Genomic DNA, 19893 nt, shown 5'->3' with positions numbered 1-19893 from the left:
AAACTCACTGGTTACAGTCTGCTATGTTCATAGGCAATCTGTTCACCTAGAGCAACTTTTTCATTTTAAAATTCTTTAATGCTGTCACAGAGCTTTCTACCTAAGCTACAGGCATTAAGTAAAGGTGAACCAAAGATGTTTCAGACAGATTTTCTAACAGCCTCTTGCATTCTTATGACCTTTTGTATTTCTACATGGGTTAACTGAAACATGATATCTACTGAAACGTAGGAGAGTATCCTTTAGCTGTATCATCATATATTTAAAAACCTTCAGAATGCCAGCAATTTCCATAAACACCATATCTCACTTTATAGAAAAAAAACATGCCTGTGTCCAGACCAAGAATACTGGCACTTCATATTGGAGACAATCCTGTTCAGATTTACTGAGTTAGATATACAGTGACTTAACTGCAAAAAGTAACAACAGAAAGAACCTGATAGGCTGTGTAGTGTGACAACTTCTTCTTATTCAGAATACTGAAAAGCAAGCTAGTCCAAGAAGCTGACCAACCTTAGAAAGTTAGGCTTGAGATCCAGCCTCCAGTTATCAGTCAAGTTCAATAATGTACAACTCAATCTCCTTCAGTCTGGCTTTAATGGTGCAGGAGAAATAACTGATGAATATCATGATGTTTACCGAAACCTCATTTTTCAGTGGAAGTATTCAAAACCCTTCGCATTAATCAGTGACAGACAAGTGTCAGGTTTGTTCCTTTCATATAAGAAAATGAGAGAATGAGAAAGCCAAGGTCACACACAGAAAAATAACAGAAAAACAGAGAAGAAAAACCCAATCTTGTATTTATACAGTTCAAACATTTTATTGATTTGACTTACAAAATAAACCATCTTATTGATTGGCCAAATCTCTCCTGCATAAACATAACATTCCAATGGAATTTTACCAAAGTATTGCCCTAGTTAATCTAATACCCTATTCTTTTCATGGCTGCCAAAATACATATTTACCTGTTTAAGGCTAAACTCAAAGAAGTTGGCCTGGTGTTTCTTAAGCATAGGAAAAATTTTTAATGTAAATTTAATTGTATATTTCCATAATGTTGTGCTTGTGGCATTAGCTGAGAAATCCTGGAATTTCAAAGCTGTCTTCCACTGCTAAACTACTTTGCACTTTGCAATTGATTAAGAACAGCAGAAGCAGTCAGAGTTGTATATCAAATTAGAGTTGATAAAAGCACTTAATGCAGATTTGAATGCCTTCTCAAAAAAGATTTCAACTCCCTTAAATTGACATGACAACAAATTCTTACAGCAGCATAAAAAGTATTAGCTGAAATGTTATGGCTTTGGCTTAAATTTCCATCTGCAGCTCATCAAATGACTAAACAGTAGAAAGGAATTAAACCAAATCAGACTCATTACAGAGTCTGATATGCTGGCAGAATATAAACTTTCACTGCTTAGCATCTGGAGTTTTGGGTGACTAACATTTAAATGCCTGTGCTTGTATATTCTGTGAAAAATAGAAAAGTGTAAGAATATAGGTGAGATATCTGATCATTAAATTTAACTTATGGAAATATATAATTTATTTTCTCTCTCTCACACACACACGGGTGGGGGGAGGTGGGGGAGAGACAGCGAGAGAGAGAAAGAAAGAGAGAGAGAGACAGACAGACATAGCCCTTCTCTTTAATCACCCAAGTATTTTGAAGAGTGAGAGAACCACTCAGGATGAAAGACAACTGGCTTTAAATTTGTCCCATGTGCAAAATTCTGATAAACATGGCAACTCCTCTTCACATTTTTCTAATGTAAGGAATCCCTGTCTGAAATGCTTGCTGCCCCATATTCTGAAATCTGGTCAAGTGTTCCAGGGTAAATAGCTTACATTTCCTCTTCTCCTTCAGCCATCTACTAGAAGAAATATTTGAAAGTGTTCTTATAGACCATTGCCTGTACTTCTGATGGTTTTCTGATGTAGTGAAAGTACAAATCCATAAAGTTAGAGTCAACAGAATCCATCAAACACATTCTTCCACAATAAAATTTTCTAGGGCCTACTCTGTCTCTGAAACATCATTGGACACCTCTCCCTAGGATCCCTGAAGTCCTGGAAACTTCTGCATTAATGTAACTGAATTCTGAATCTAACAAGCAAGGAAAGAAAGCTCTGAGAGCCTGGATGAAGGATCCAGATGGGATGCATTTATGAAGCTCCCAAAACAAAGTGTGTGTTGTGCTTAGTTGATTCTCAGTAAACAGGTATTAAATAGTGCTTGCCTTGCTTCTCTGACACTGTTGCATGTTGGAGCAATAACCAAGAAAAATTAACGCTTAGGTAGTAAGATTTGCAGTATAATCCAGCACTGAAAGGTAAGTAAAGATGGTCTTATGGAAAAGCCCATTCCCACTGTTTCTCCAAGCCTAGAAGAGGCAACCTTTTCAGCTCAAAGAAAGAGAAAGCATTCTCTTATTTACATAGCTGGCAGTTCTGTGATGGAGCAATGTTAAAAGGAATATGATGAATGGCATCTATCAAATGAAAGACATTAGTATGAAAAAAAATGAGGTTAAGTTGCGTATTATCTTGTTCCACAAATGCCATTCACGTTTTCAGGAAGTGGTTACTTGCTAAATCTTCTGCACTGGGGTAGTGTGCAAATGGTGGATGGTTTCCAGAAGGCACGACATTAAGAAAAATTATGAATGTTTAAATGTTTAAAAAAGAGGACTAAGAGAAATTCTAGGGTACAAATAAATTTGGAAAATCGTAATACATATGTTTTTGGACAGACTTACTTCTGTATTTCTTAAGTGATAAATACCAAGCTATATTGCATTTTTTAAAAGTTCTATTTGAAGGTAAATACCATGGACGAAGATCATTATTTGTTCATTTAAATCTGATCTGAAACTTCTCAAAATATACCTACATGATGCCATGTGGGTATCTCATGCCACACAAACTGAACTTATGAAGAATTAAGTCTTATTCTAAACCAGGAGCATTTAAGAAGAAACTAGCTAATTAATAATCAGTGCATCTCACTCATCAAATGAGGTAATGTGTTTGAAGGTGCTGGGCAAACTACAAAGCACTAAATAAATGTAAGGTTTAGTACCAGTAACAGAACCTGCATAAAAAGCTTATATCTGCATCTATTAGTCTACAGAACAGCCCCTAACATAGTAAAATGTCATTTCTCATTAGCCCAAACTCACATCTGACACCAGTTTAGTGTTAATATCACATAAGACTCAGAAATATGGAAGTTACTAATAAGATGATTAGGATATATGTAACCTATTTGACTCCTTAAACTGTACCCAAAAGTAAACTACTGAGTCATGGGTATTAAAATGTTTTGAAACAGCTGTCTGTTTAGGGTAGGATAGAAGAATCTTTGCATGTTATATCAGTTGAAACCTCTAAATATTGGCAACTTTCTCAAATGTCTGAGCTGTTCTCAGATTGTAAAATTATCCAGGTCATCTCTTCTTGCCTACTGCTGTTTGCCTTTCTATTTCAATTCTTGTTGGGACTTCATCAAGCAGCATTCAAGAGCAGGCAAATAAGTCAAAATTTATCTTGGTGCTGCCAGTCCTGTACATGATTTTATGATGGAGCAGGCCAGAACTATCAAGTAAATGAGATACCTGAATTATAGATAGACTTCCATTATCCCTGGAAATATTCTCCCTGATCTCACTGCTAAAGACAATTAGTGAATTTGCTACTGTTTCCTAAACAGAAAAACAATATATCAGAGAACCCTCAGCAAGGCAAGCAAACTACCATTCTAAAGTAAACATCATTCATGCTTTTTTATTTACTTTTGAAACTAGGGAAAATATACATAAAATACTCCTAACAGAAGAAATGTGCCTTATTACTACAATCCTATTTTGTGAATGGCTATATACATTTAATCAAATGATCATAGGGCACAGAACTGTCTATGTATTGTTTGCAATAATGACGGAAAAGACTTGTGAACACTTAAGGTCTTTCAAATAGGTCTATGCTGAGGGGATGGTGCTCTCCAGCACGTGTGTGTGTGTGTGTGTGTGTGTGTGTGTGTGTGTGTGTGTATGTAAAACAGAGAGAGAGAGAAACAGAGAGACAAAGAGCAGGGAGGGAAGGAGAGAGGGTGAAGAAGGCTAAGAACTGGCAGGGACATCAGCCAACAAAAATAAAAATGAAAGTACCTATAAAGCACTAAGTTCCTCACAGTGTTCTTTATCCTTTGGTCCTTTGAGTGATTAAAACAAACAATGCAATTATCAGCTGGACTGGGGGAGGGGTTTATGGAGCTTACTACCATCCTAGCTTTGAGCAAATCTCTATCTCAAGTCCTGTTTTTTTTTTTGTTTTGTTTTTTTTCCATCGAAAATGTGCATGACACTTAAACTCACAGGGTTATTGGAAAGAGTGAAGATAATAAACAGAGAGGTCATATGGCGTCCTTTGCTGAGGGCAGTCCCAGTTTGCACCCAGTGTCTCAGCATAATTATTAACTTTCACTCTCAAAAGTGTCACAGTTGGGAAAAACAATTTTGTGGTTGCCCTCTATATAAATCATGGAGCATAGTATTTTATACAGAGTGGCAGTTATTGTTATTCAAGAACTGTTCATGTATTTGAATGGGAAAAAAAAAACAACCCCTCTGATTTGTCTTAATCATAAGCCCAGGGATAGATCCTTTCTATTTAGAGAACATGGATGTTGATTTGGGGTTTTATTTCTCCTTAGAGCCGTAAACTACTTTAGCAGAAGTGACCCCGTGGCCTTAGAGAGGGTGTGGATGGGACACTGGAGTAAGTCTCCTTCTAATTGCCTGGAGCAGTGCTGGGTACTTCCTCTATTTAAAGAACCCAATTAAATATGCTTGCACTTGATCTGTACCCCTTTGCTGGATTTAGGCAACTCAGTTAACCTTCTTAGTTTTCCACTTCTTTCAACCAGGTCTATATAGAAGTTAAAACTAAAATTAATTTTGAGATTTTCTTAAGCTTTTCTCATAGTGTCCTTCAGGTACACTTGCAACATAAATAGGCATCAATAAACACTGCTCTGCAAAGAATCTAAGATGTTTTCCATCCTCACTTGCCCATGACTCTTCTCTTTGGCCCCAGAGCTGACCTCATACTAACCAGCATTTCTATGTTGAACAGATCCTGGGCTTATCACTACAACTTAACTCACTACAACATACCTGAAAAATGCTGAATCTGATGCTCCTAAGTGATGCAAGACTTTTCTAGAGCAACATTAGACATTTCACAATGCACACCAACACCTTCCTACTGCAAAGAGATTGTTCAGTTCCCCAGAGCAGTTCATTTGTCAATGAAATTCTAAATATGTGAAAGAGTTAATGGGCATTCAAAAGTTTCCCTCAATGGTGTAGCAAGATTTGCCATATGTTATAGGAAGGATTCACACTGCCCTGGAAAGAGCAAGGCGTTGAACAGATTCTGAATGTACCTTCATTCATTGGGCCCTGTGTGTTCATCAGGCATCCTGGGGTGGACAGAGACATAAGGAAGCCCTTTAGAGCTTTCAGATTAGTGTGGGGGCTCACACACCAGCTCTATGAAGTGGTATACAGCAAGCCCTTCTCTCCTGGAAAATAGCTTCAACTATCCACTTTAAACTTGTTCTCTAGCAAACCTAAGAGGCCAAGGTGACTTTCTGCCACTAAGAAAATTCCCAGACCAACTCCCAAGCTGCTAGAAAGTATGCACTTAGGGTAAGTAGGGATATTTTAATAGTAAGTGAGGTGGAAAGTTAAAGTAGTCAAGGGGTAAAGTTAAAAAAGTAAATCTGGGAGAAGAAAAACCAGCCCAAAATAAGCAACTAATTTTGACATTTATTTATGTAGCTCTCTTCTCTAGAGTGTAGCAAGTGTTGCTTACTCATAAAATAACCCACTTTGGATGTCAAGGCTAAGGGAAGACATGGTCTACATCCGATTTGAAGTGGATTTAGAAGGGAGGAGGGCATTAGAATACATGAATATTATTTTAATGTTTATTGGGCATTTACAATGTGCTAGGTATTGTGCTAAGTGCTTTACATCTTAATACCTCATTTACTGCTACGAGGTACCCATTATTTTTGCGTACATTTTACAGATGGGGAAACTGAGAGACTGATTACTTAACTGTCCGAAGCCATGCAAGTGCAGGAGCAAGAGATCTGAACCAAGCCCATTTGGCCCTGCCATTTTTACATTCTAGGTAAGCGTGGCCTTATTAGGAGACTGATGGGTGTACAGGCATGAATTTCGGAGCATGTTAGTTAAATACGGAGGAGAGTGAATAGATTAAGCTTGGTTGGTTGGAGCAGAAAAACATGAGAGAGGATGAATGAGGAGCTCAAAGAGGGTCCTGAGTGGCTACCATTGACACTCAGAGGCAAAAGGGAGCTGGGGAGCAGCCTTTGACTGTGAGGACACCACTGGAGCATTCCAGGTTAAACTGAGAAGGGCATGTGGAGGCTGTGGCCATGATCAACAAGGGGCCGCAGCCGTGAGAACCACTAGACAGCTGGGGAAGGGCTGGATAAGAGCAGGGAAGAGCAACAGGACAGGCATCCAAGGGGACAGGAAAGCCTCCATATTCAGGTCTACATAGGACATTTTATTTCCAGACATCAAGGCCATTTTAATTCCCACCTCCACTCAAATCAAAGGGCAGCATGACAGAGTAGACGTGCCGATAAAGAGGAGAACACCAAAATGAACATCGAATGAAAGCTAGTACATCTCACTAGCCAGTGACTGATCTATTTATTGGCTTGTGAATTCTTTGGAGGGGACTAATATATATATAATTACATTTTCCCCACCATGTGCCATTTAAAAAAATATGGAAAGCTTTACCTGGAAACGCTTATGGAATTACCTTTCTTCTAACACCTTGCAAAACAGCCAGTCATAGTTATAGAGTTTGTTTTATTGCTTTTTAATTGCTGCACTTTTGTAAATAAGCACCACCATATAATTAAGAGGCTGAGTCTCCATTCAGGTATGTGGGCGGACATCCTCACCTCTCAGACTTGTGAGGCCAGGCAGGCGCGTGCAGGTGCATGCAGGTGCAATTAGCCGCTTGCCTCATGGTGCAGCCTCTCAGCCAAGGTTACACTGAGTATGTTGAGCCTTAGGGCTTCTGTTTCTACTTTGTCTTCTACACAGACAAATTCCTTTCTCTCTTTGCTGCTCAAAATATGTAAAACTTAGCAATGAGAACTATGCTGGGTTGTAAGCAAGTTAGTGTTGTAACAAGCTTAAAGAAGATAAACAAAGTATATTTCCTCTTCCTCTTTCAAGACAGGACTGAAAAACATTCTCCCCCTCAAAAGAATGCTGGAAAGCCACCAACTTCACTACTCTGAAATAAAAAAATTAATATAGCGGGCAGGGACTGTGTCTTATTCACCTTGTGTAGTCCCACAGCCTGGCACATAGTAGGTATTCAATAAATATTTGCTGAATGAATTGGAAGAATTCAAAATTGTACCACAGATATTCTCAAAGTAGAAATGAACAGTCATTTTGAATCATTTCCTGATGTATGTATGTGGGGAGAGGAGTTTAGGAAGGGTGAAGAGAATATATACTTTATCTAGAGTGATTTGAAAATAGACAAGGGGAGAGAGATTTTTAAAAGAAATCCCATTGGCCTCAGTATTGTCACAACATAATTTTCTATTTAATGAGGCAATGACAAAAATTGATGGAAGAAAACAGTCTGGCCTTGGAATAATCAAATATGTTTAAAAACCACATACTGATGTCAAACTCAAAAGTGAGTTTTTCCAGTTATTGGAAAACTGCTCCATAAAGAACACTGTATGTCAAATTCTTTTCATTAATCAAAGAGCAGATAGACAAAGGAAGATTCATCCTTGAGTGTAAAGTATTACACAAATAACGAATCCAAGTTAAATGATTTATAGCTATGACAAGTAAAGAATGCTGTTTGGGCAACAGTATTACTCCCAAATGGCTTCCCACTTGTAGAAAAACAGCTTCAGACAAGCCCCATAGTGTATACAGTGGTGCAAAATGACCTGGAAAAAATGGTTTCTATGGATATCATTTAGAGATGCACATCCCTGAATACCTTAAGGCTGAAGGTACTTTAGCTCTTTTCCTCAAAGCCATTACAGCACAGGTTCTCTTGCCCAGGTTTTGTTTACATAAGAACAATCTTGGCCACAGGTCATTTGTGTAGGAGACAATTAATCACTAGCTCTTTGAGCACAGGTAGGTTAATCAGTATGCACATAATACAATATTAAAATTTTCACGGAGAAAAATTTTTTATTTAAAACAATAAAGCATCAGTAATACCTGCTGATCTTTTATCCAAAGCAAGTACAAAGGCTGTTAGTGAAATAGAGAAGACTTTGTTTTTAAACTGTTCGGAAAATACAAGGCATCATTGATCACCTGAACGCCTCATTTTAATTTGATTCCAGATCCACGACGGCTTAGAGGTTGTCTTTTTGAAATAGCGTATTGCTAAAATCCTTATGTAGGTCAGGAATGAAACTTCAGAAGCCATCATATTCTGCTATCCTAATAAATAATTAGGGTCAGAACCTCACTTGTTTATGTTTCAAAAAAGCACATTATTTGGACTATAGCAAACATCAGAATTTTTAAAAATTCAAATATTAAATGGCATTCAGAACATCATCCACATGGAAGAGGGAGAGATGAAATAAATCTGCAGATGCCTCTATATACAAAAAGGATGTCCTAGGTTTTGGACTATTAAGTACTTTTCTTTCTTCAGACAATACCCTAAAAAAACAATTACAAAGTACTCTGAAACCCTGCCACACCCCTTTGATTAAATCACACTTCACAAAATATTTAGAGAAAGCCTGAACAAATCAAATAAACATCAAGGCAGGAAATGCAGCCAGGAATGCCTGATCCTGAGCTCCCCCAGAGTCTGAAGGGCTGCCTCACTTGAAAATTTAATCAAACACAATCTACTGTAATTCCATTGCAGCCTTTGCACTTAAGGAAAGCTAGTTCAGTCTCTGACATTTTGATTTTCACAGCAGATGGAAGCAAAAAAAGAAAGAAAGAAAGAAAGAAGGAAAGAAAGAAAGAAAGAAAAGAAAAAAAGAAAAACTTCCGCGGCTCACAAACATACGTGTCCAGTTGAGATTTTCTGTCTCCAGCCTTATGCAACATCCAGCAAACAAACAAACAAAAAGGTTATTTTCTATTACTCACTATTACTCCAGGATTTCAGTAAATATTTGATACTGATCTCAAAGAAGCCCGAATCCTGCTGGCTGGCCATGTCTGCGGCATACAAAGAGGCTGGGAGGACGGGCAGCGGCCGGGAGCAGGTACCGGGCGTGATGCGCCTGTCACAGGTTGTGATGTCAGCGCGGGGTCAGGCGCCCAGAGGCAGCTCTGCGGATCCACCTCCGGCTCCGGCAGGGAGTCCTCATCTAAAGGACACCGCGGAGCAGACAGAGATGCTCGGCCGCTCCTCCTCCTCTGGGTCCAGGACTTGCTTCTTATTTGCTGGGCGCTGATCTCCCTGCAGCCCTCGGAGGCGGCGGCCGCGCTGCTTTCATTTCGGGGCTGTCATCACCAGAAACGCCGGCTGCCGGCCGCCCACCAGCTCGGCTCCAGCCAGGTACGCAACCGAGGAAGACCCCACCTGAACTGGGATCGGCTTTCTTCTGGGAGGGAGGGTTTCTGGGCCGGCCTCCCTGACGCGGTGCAGGCAGCCTCCGGCCCACACGGCCGCCGCGGGGCTAAGGGATGGGCCGGGAGCGCCGCCCCCTGCCCCTGCCCACTGTCTCAACCTGAGCCGCGGCTCAGTCTCCGCCTAGGCTGCGGGAGGAATTTCGCAGCTTCTGCGGATCCTCTCTCTTCGGCAAGGCTTCCCGTGAGCGGCCCGGGTGTGCTCTGGCTGCTGCTTCCCCTTGTGTCTGTCCCTGAAATAAACACAACTGCAGCACGCTGCGGTAAGCAAAGCTGCAGCCCTGCATCTGGTTGCAGCGACGTTTTGAAAAACCCCATCCGTCAGCCTCGTTGCAGTAAAGAGACTCAACAAGAGGACGCATGTCTGGGCTTTTTCTTCCCTGCCTTCCACACGCACGGTGGAATCTGCATTTTTACTTTTCCCTCCCAGAAATGCAGTCTTTTCAAGGGGCATCGGAGCCCGAACGTGTGCACTCTAAGGGGACAGTACACACTGTTTAGTTGGCTTGTTTTTGTAATGTCACACACTCCACAATGGATCTTATTCTCAAACCTCTCATTTCTAAGACTCACCAAGCCCAGTGAAGCTTATTTTATTTGTATGAAAAGGATAAGAAGCCAAAGCATTAGATTCCGTGCTCTACAATGGCTTTTGATTTCATGAATTCTTGATATCAGGTGTCCTGATTTTGGTTAGCTTTGTTTCACATTATCATTTAGCTTGACCAGGGGATTAAATAAGAGTATTATATTTTAATAATGACAGGTTATGTTGGAGGAGGTGGGATTTGGCCAACTATCTCATAAACCACAGTATCCTTCCCAAGTCCCAGAACATTCATGAGTAATGTTTTCTAAAAAACAAAAAAAAAGTAATAAACCATGTTAATACGTATTTAACATAGCAAATGTTGGGCAAACTCCCCAAATCAACACACAAACAGGACTTCCTAGATTAACAGTTCATTTTAAAAATGGAAGGTAAAGACTACAATGTACTTTTATTTTTAAGACAAATAATTATAAAAATTCAACACTAAATAAAACTTTTAGAACTATGTTCTGAAAGGCCCTAAGATACTTTATCAATATAATTAGTTTTTCAAATTCATTACACTTACCCAAATGGCAAGCACTCAATCACTCAGATTTCCAACTCCACTTATACACTTTATTCTGATGAAATCTCTCATCAGATTGACTTCTTTTTAATTCACGTGCGTACTAGTGTTGCTGAGCTGATTTTATCACTTGTACTTTGAATGTATGGATTCTAGGTAAAATAAGACCCAAAGGTTTTACCTTGAAACAATTATTATATCTGAAAATAAATTTCATACCTACACCCATCTGATGCTTGCCCAAGACTCAGATGGCAGTGAATGAACAGGTAGGCTGCACAGTGCCCTGAGATTAACGATGGCACGGGCTCTCAAGGCAGGGCCCCATGTTCGCTTCTGGCACCAGCCCTTACTAGCTTTGAGCCCCAAAGTAAGCTATTAACTTTGCTAAGCCTTCATTACCTCATCTGTAAAATGGGGTTGTACCTTCTTCCTACAGTTTTTGGAAACAATAAATAACACTGTGTATGAAAGGGGCTCAGCATAGTATCTTGCCCATAGTTAACACATCATTAAATTTTAGCTACATTGATTTTTTTTTTTTTTTTTTTTTTTGAGACAGTCTCACTCTGTCACCTGGGCTGGAATGCAGTGGTGCAATCTTGGCTCACTGCAACCTCTGCCTCCCCGTTTCAAGCGATTCTCCTGCCTCAGCCTTCCGAGTAGCTGGGGTGACAGGCATGCGCCACCATGCCCAGCTAATTTTTGTATTTTTAGTAGAAATGCGGTTTCACAGTGTTGGCTGGGGTGATCTTGAACTCCTGACCTCAGGTGATCCGCCTGCCTTGGTCTCCCAAAGTACAGACATGAGCCACTGCACCTGGCCCATTCATTCTTATTATGAATCCTTAGTGACTCTAGAATAGAACTTTTGTTAAAAAAGCTAAATACTTTTTTTCTTTACTCTTTATGTGGTTTAAAAGACATATTACTTTTGAACACCAGTGGTAACTATTTGGGGAGAGCAAGTTGGAGACATTTAAAATCAGTTGCAATAAGCAAACAGGCTATTGTATATTGTTATTCAAATATATAGAGATTCTCTCTGTTGATTTTATTTTAACAAATTTTTAACTGGCTTTTTAAAGTTTTCAATACTTAAATACATAAATTTTCAGTATTTAACTACTATAAACATACTAACTTGCTGGGAATGCCATTCATATATATTTCAAGGGAAACGATCATAAAAATGTAAATGCTACTTAGAAAATAATGTTTTCAATGCCATCTAGCTTTCACTGTGAAGAGTGAATCAGCAACTAAGAGCCCAGTTTCTGTCTCTTAGAACCTGAAATCTTGTCCAGTGTATGCTTTTTTTCATTCGAGTACCTTTAAAGAGGACATATATTGTAAAAGAACAGAAAAGGGCTTTTGTTTTGTTGAAAGGCCTGCAAATCAAATAGAATGACACCTGCTGCAAGCTGAGTTGAAACATTTATCCTTTTGTCTCCTCTCTCTCTGGGGGCCTTAAAAAAAGTAGTCAGAAGAGGCACCTGGACAGAGGTACTTTAAAATGCAACAGTAAAATCTGAATGTGTTCCTGGCTTGCTAGTGACTTCAGTTATGATTTAAGAGGACCTAAAGCTATCTCAGCTTTTATACCTGTAAAAATGAGGGATCCTTCCTTAAAAATATTAGGAGAACATACAATGAATCGTCAAGCATGGAATTAGGCATAGATGTTGGAGACTGAGTGAAAGATAACAGGAAAAGTGGAAGGCCTTAGAAAATGGTATCAAAGAGTGGGGAAAAAGTCGGAAAGTGGCCCGACACAAGTGATGACACTAAATGACACCATCTACATTTGTTGAATATAAATATTGTACTTAAAAATATATATATTTTATATTTAATCCTCACCTCAAACCTATGAAGTAAGTACTATTATTAGTCCCATTTTACAGATGAGAAAATTGAGGCTTAAGGAGGCATAAAATAAGGTCAAACTCATATAGCTAGTAAAATTTAGGTCTATTTTAGACCCTGAGTCACTTATCATAACCTTGTTATTTATTTATTATTTTTTTAAAATCACAAGCAAGGTGAGAATCATGGTTACCAAGTTCTTTACAGAAAGTTCAGGAAGAGGCTGGGCATAGTGGCTCACGCCTGTAATCCCAGCACTTTGGAAGGCCAAGGCAGGTGGATCACTTGAGGTCAGGAGTTCAGGACCAGCCTGGCCAACATAGCGAAATGCCGTCTCTACTAAAAATACAAAAATTAGCCGGGTGTGGTGGCACCAGCCTGTAATCCCAGCTACTTGGGAGGCTGAGGCAGGAGAATCATTTGAACCCGGGAGACGGAAGTTGCAGTGAGCCTAGATTGCGCCAGTGCACTCCAGCCTGGGCAACAGAGCAAGACTCCATCTCAAAAAAAAAAAAAAAAAAAAAATTCAGGAAGAGATGCTAAGGTACTCCTTAACACAGCAGAGGCACTTCAGGTCCCACTGACTCTCCCAGCCTATTCACTGCCTTCCTGCCTGGCTTTGGCCTGGGTGACGTATTCCCTGGGGGCTGTATCCAATTCCGAGAAACCGAGAGAAGAATGCCTTTATTTTTCACATTAATTTGATTCATTATACAGGCTGTGGTCTCTACAAGAATGTCTGACCTAGAGTGGAGATGGGGTGACTGAGGATGGAAATCTAGTCTGAACTCCACTCTCCAATTTGGCAGGTACAGAGGTGGCAGTGGGCTGCTTCTACCCTGGCATGGGTCTGCATCAGCCCAGGACTCAATCCAGAGGAAGGGGTGCCTATTTTTTTATCAAGATACCACATGGGCTGGTGGTAGCTCTGGGTGGTCAGTGGGAAGGAGGTGGTCAGAAGGAGTGACCTATTGGTCACCTATGTACCTATGTCCTAGCAAGCCATGTAGCAGAGTGGGATGAGGGTGGTAAAGGATACAGGGACTATATCTCATAATCTATGGCATTTACTCTCCTCCCGTCTTGATCCCGATTATAACCGTCTGTCCTGTCTCTCCCTCCAGAAGACCTGTGTCTTACTCAGCTTTGTGTTTCCTACATCTCTGTAGCACACAGTAAGTCCTCATGCAATAAACGTATGTTGAGTGAATAAGTGAATGAGCAAGCTTGTCATGTCTGCCTGTTATCTGCTGCCTGTGGGAAAAAAATGTGTAAGAAATGCAAATTTTGTTTTAATTCATACTTAATTTACATTTTTTAAAAGCATTTTGGACAATTTTTGAGGCTAAATTGTGTGGCATTAAAAAAAAAGTGGAAACAAAGCCTTGCAAACAGTCTGGATGCATGCCAACATCAAGAGCCATTACCTAATGATTTTAAAGCATCTGATTGAGTTGATTGGGTTATGATTGGAATCCACCCCCTTTTCTTGTAGACGGATGCACGTGGGTACATGTGTGTAATTACTGTCACAGAGTGACATGTACATTCATGAACAGAATGTGTTAGGCAGAAATGTTTCACTAGCATCCTGAAGAAACAAAGGAAAATCACTAAATGCAAGAAAATAATTGCTTTATCAATTTTTGATCAGCAGTCTCAACTTCCAAAAAAAGCATGAACTATATTATATTCCCACTATTATACATTGTATCTTAAGAACAGCTCCAAATCAAATTAAGCATCCCCTGAATTGAGATAGAAAGACAGCAGTTACAATCAATGGTGACAAGTATGGAAAAAGGGTTTTGTTTTTCTTTAAACAGTAGAATTAGAGGCTTTTTAGAGATAACCTAAAGGACAAAGTGTTGAGATAAATAACAAACTTCTCTTTTGACCTATTTTTGATGCATGATTTGGACAGATCTACCCCATCCTAAGAAATATTAGAGAAAAAATATGAAATGATGCCACACAATGTCCATGTGGTAAGCATCAAACACAATAATCATTCCCTTAAAAAATCCAACCCACATATATAAATCTTCACAAAAATAGATTCAGCAAGTTTTGAAAAACATTTACTCCATTACTATCCACTGCAAATATTTTTTTTCAATGAATTGAAATACATTTAAATTTTTTGAATGCAACACAACTTCATTATAGCAAAGCTTGTTGTTGTCCAGATTCAAACATAAACAAGAAAAATCATGTCTTCTAAAATTGTTATCATTGACACATAGCAGCAGAACTCATTTTGTCTTTCCTACTCAGCTCCCCTGCGAAGGGGTTTTATAAGGAACCCAGAGCCAAGACAAAGGAATCAGGAGGAAGTGTAGCACAATGGGAAGCCCCTGAAGGGTTTAAGCAGAAGACAATAAAAGACTCCAAGAAGTGACAGCAGGGAGTGGAGGAAAGAAAGCCTGGAATTTACCCTGCTTTCTGCTCTGCACATGGAAGGCCCCCTCCATGTGTCCATTGTCATCCGAGGTGTTTTGATAGGTCTAGAGTGGGGTAAAAGAATGGTATTTATTCAGGCCTAATATTGAGGCCTGGGGCTGGGCTGTATATCAGAGGGCATGCATAGACAAAGCTGAACAAAGGGGCACACCTACTGGGCACCTGCTAGGCACGTCTCTAAAACTGGCACCGAGACATCATTAGAATGAATTAGAACTAGGGCACCAGTTAACCTGGGCCTGCACACTAGTGAAAGGAAAATTGCCTCTCCCCTGATCCTGCTCCAGAAAACTGAATGGTGACTTTAAGAACAAATATTCAGGCCGGGTGCGGTGGCTCACACCTGTAATCCCAACACTTTTGGAGGCTGAGGTGAGCAGATCACTTGAGGTCAGGAGTTCGAGACTAGCCTGGCCAACATGGTGAAATGCTGTTTCTACTAAAAATATGAAAATTAGCTGGGCGTGGTGGCGGGCACCCGTAATCCCAGCTAGGAGGCTGAGGCAGGAGAATCGCTTGAACCCGGGAGGCAGAGGTTGTTGAAATGGTGCCATTGCACTTCAGCCTGGACAACAAGAGCATAACTCTGTCTCAAAAAAAAAAAAAAAAAGAACAAATATTCAAAGGATATTAATTAGAAGGGGAGTGACATTGTAGACCAGACCATGCTCTATCATATAAAAGCTGTATTGTTGGCAAAGTTGTTGAACATCTCATGGCCTCATTTTCCTCGTCTGTAAACTAGTGCCTTGTCAGACAAATCTGTTATGAGGATTACGTGAGTGCCTAGGCAGATGACAACTGTTATGTAGCAAATCTGTAGTGAGAAATGAACCCAGAATATGCAGCACAAAATGCCTCCTTAACTCCATAGTCAGGTTCGGAAAAGAGAAGAGAAGGAAAGAGGAGAGAGAGAGAACCTGTCCATCATAGAGAGATCCCCACCCCCATCCACCTCTGCTGGCTACCAAGGTAAGGTAGATCTACCCACAAGGCTGGAAGTTTTGGAAAGATGAAGAAAGTCTAAACACATGCACATACAAACACTATTACTTAACATTTTAGTAATATTAAGTCATATAACATTTCGTGCCCAGGGTAAACTTCCATTTGAGTAGAGGTTCCGGTTAGGTTAGTATCATCTCAAAATTTACCTAATTTAGTCTTCTCATCAACCTCTCAAAGTAGGGCCTGCATATTTGGATATCATTAACCTGTAGTCAAAACCAGGAGATGTTGTGGCTCATACATATTTTGTACACATAAAGATTCGACCTCAATTTCTGCAGAAAAAGGTCATAGCACACTTAGTATTTAATGTATTTAAAGACATGTATGCAAAGAGAAAACATGGCAGCATTTACCTCATGCCTCTTAGCATGAAAGCATACAACACTAATGATAACTTTATTATCCTATTTTTGAATACCACCAGCAACCTGAGAAATTATTTACGTTCAGATACAAACAGGTCGAATATAAATGGCCACAATAGGAGCCAACTATTAATACGTAATTATAAAATATTAAGTCCCTTCTGAAGAAGCAAAAAATAGCATTTGCGGCTGGGCACGGTGGCTCATGCCTGTAATCCCAGCACTTTGGGAGGCCGAGGTGGGTGGATCACCTGAGGTCAGGAGTTCAAGACCAGCCTGACCAACATGGTGAAACCCCATCTCTACTAAAAATACAAAATTTAGCTGGGTGTGGCGGCGGGCACCTGTAATCCCAGCTACTCGGAAGGCTGAGGCATGAAAATTGCTTGAACCCAGAAGGTGGAGGTTGCAGTAGGCTGAGATCGTGCCACTGCACTCCAGCCTGGGTGACACAGCAAGACTCCGTCTCAAAAAAAAAAAAAAAAAAAGCATTAACTTTGTATATTACTATTTACCAAAAATGCAGATACATAATGCTTAATAGTATAAAAAACAATTATATTTATATCAGTCATCATCACCCTTTAGATTTGCCATCTACAGGAGAACTAAGAAAATGTTGGTTCTTCCCTGTATGAATGATAATCTAGCAAAACAAAAAAATAGAGCATTCTCATAGTTGTATTAAAGTTATTGGGTGATACTCCTATTATTTGGTGATAAAAATTAAATATCTTTTATGGCTAGAGTGAATATTCCCACTAATGTTACCAATTTGATACACAAAAATAAATAGTAGGGTTTAAGTAATAAGGGAAAGATCAACTTTTCCTCAAGATACCATTTAATGTACATACTTATTAAAACCTGTAATTTTCAAATCAATGAAATTGAGGAAAATTAGAAATTTTGGATAGTTTTTTAGTGCATGCTACTTAAATTTTACATTTTTTTCCTTCTAGGTGCTAAAATGTTTTTCTTTCTAGGTACGACCATGTTTATAGTTACCTATTAGCAAAGGTTGAAGGGCTGGGAATTAGGAAACTCGTGATTCTGCTTTTTATTTTGATCCCGATCCTATAACCTTGGACATGTTATTTATCTACTAAAAGAAGAATACTATTTCCCATCCCCAAACTGCCTCATCTCTTAGGGCAAGCCAATCTTTGGTTTTTTATACCACTGGGAGGAACCATTGCATAGGAAAAGCAGAACACTGGGTAATAAATTATTCTGTATAACTCTTTGGCAAACATTATTTAATTTTTTGGCAATAGATTCACCTTCTTGGTTACATTCTAATAAAGCTCATGTCAAGAGTATCCATGAAAACATACACTGTCCGATGGCAGGAGAAGCTGACATAGGACCAAAAAATAATTGGGGATTAGAAAGCGATAAATCAATATAAAAACGATCAAGCTGTCTACTGTGAAATTAATGAAGTAGTATCAAAGTGCTTTGTTCAGCTTAGAGGAAAACCAACAGAAACTATATAACTAGACAATTCTTGTAAACCAGGAATAAACAATAGTCACACGCCAGGTTATTATAACTGAGCTTAAGGACAGTGATCTAAGGAATTAACGGTATGTTACAGCATCACTTCATTTGGAACTACCACTTTAAAAAGAAGTGTATACCTCACTGAGCATCACAGATTTCACCTTCAAAGACTTCAAAATGACCATCTGTTCATGGAGCTGTCTGGTACAGACCCCAGGTTTCTGCCTTTTAGAAGATGGTGGTCTAAGCCCAACAACAGTGGAGCAGAAAAACCCATACATCACCTTCCCTCCCACAGACGATGTTTAACTGTACAGTAGTAGAAAATGTGACTGTGAAGGAGCAAGTATATTTTAGACGACAGAGAAAGTATTACAAGGCGTGTTTTTAGAAAGGGTGGGAAATCACCACCCTCCTTTGACCAGACAGGCAGGGCTTTGTGTAGGAGGGTGGGGCTGTCAGAAACTGTCTGAATGATGGAAGGCAGCAGCTTAGCAGGCTAGTGGGAAGAGCGACTCCAACTGCACAGCTCAGCTTAGGAGGCAGAAGTGAGGTCAAGAGTAATGATCTTTGCAGATCGTCTGTAGGGGTGAGATCACTCTGAGAAGCCCAAGGAAACAGAAGTGGAGGGTCATGATTCTGACCCTCAGTGTTAGCTGTGGAGAAACTCAAGCTCATGGTCAGATAAACCCTCCTCCACCCAGTAATGGCCTCAGTGATCCACTGACGTGTTTGACCTATTTCTTTCTCGTTTATAAGGTACACATGATACTGCCCTTTACATAAGGTTGTTTCATGATCTTAAAGGAGATTATGTAGATGAAAGGGCTTTGTATTTCCTGGGTGCTAATATTAGATTCTCAGGGCTCCCATCGGTGTAAGAATCAGACAAATAAGAGGGTGAGTGGTCCCTGCTCAGCCCATTGCCCTTAAAGACACACGCTGGCACTTTCCCTCATTGTAATAGCCTGCTGGACTTTTAGTTTTGGGTTTAGGGACATGCCAGGGGTGTCCTGCTCTTTAAGTGGCCATTCATCAACTCCAGGAATGTGCTGGTGGTTTGCCTGAGTCTTATCCAAATGCCACTCTGGACTTTGGATAAATACAGGATGGGTGGCAACTGTGGTCAAATTACTACTCCACCCTACCACAAGCCTTATTTTCCACCTTCTTTGCTCCTCAAGGGAGTTTCCCCGTTTTCTTATCCTTTAAAGTTATTTTTAAATATTTATTTGTCTATGAATTCTTATATCCTTACCTTGGTATATGATTTTCCCATATATAATTTATATTTTGTGTTCATTACAACAAGGGGTAGCAGAAGCATAAGAGAAGGGACATGGACGTGGGCCTTCACCAGACTTCTGGATGAAAGATGAGATGACTAGACAATTCCAATAGTGAGAAATGTATTAGCAAAAAGGCTGAATACAGAATAAGCACAGCAATATGCTCTCCTTTGGCTTTATACCTACTCTTCCAGAGGAGGAAACTGAAATTTATCAGGGTAGGTCCCACAGCAGAGTAATGATAGTAACAGTAACAGTGATTATTGCTGGTCCTGTGATAAAACCAAGATTGGAACTCTGATCTGGTGCTAAGCCAGTGATGTCCAACAGAAATGCAATGCGAACCACACATGCAGTGTTAAATTTTTAAGTAGCTACATTAAAATAACCAACAAGCAGGTGAAATTAATTTTAATAATCTATTTTGTTTAACCCAATATGCCAAAAATAATTTCAATAATTAATGAATATAAAAAAATTAGTAAGACATTTAATATTTTTTGTACCAAATAGTTGGAATCCAGTGGGTATTTTACAGCACGTCTACATTTGG

At 39.6% G+C, this 19893-nt stretch overlaps 1 protein-coding gene across 4 annotated transcripts in view; it reads right to left on the bottom strand.

Moving 5' to 3' along the window:
- FRY (FRY microtubule binding protein) overlaps positions 1–19893 on the bottom strand; it is a 448789-nt gene that overhangs the window by 254924 nt on the left and 173972 nt on the right. For 2 of the 4 annotated variants that reach the window (XM_054528882.2, XM_024230948.3), the window contains exon 1: positions 9231–10050. The exons of 1 other annotated variant lie outside the window; for it this stretch is intronic. In XM_054528882.2, the coding sequence (XP_054384857.1) occupies positions 9231–9300 (70 nt within the window). In that variant the 5' untranslated portion in view covers positions 9301–10050. Of the gene's footprint in view, positions 1–9230; positions 10053–19893 lie in introns of those variants that run through there. One more of the 4 variants, XM_054528884.2, reaches the window with a different exon arrangement.

Source organism: Pongo abelii, chromosome 14 (assembly GCF_028885655.2).
Source record: "Pongo abelii isolate AG06213 chromosome 14, NHGRI_mPonAbe1-v2.0_pri, whole genome shotgun sequence".
Classification (NCBI taxonomy): Eukaryota; Metazoa; Chordata; class Mammalia; order Primates; family Hominidae; genus Pongo; species Pongo abelii.
This window is presented reverse-complemented; position numbering and strand designations above follow the sequence as displayed.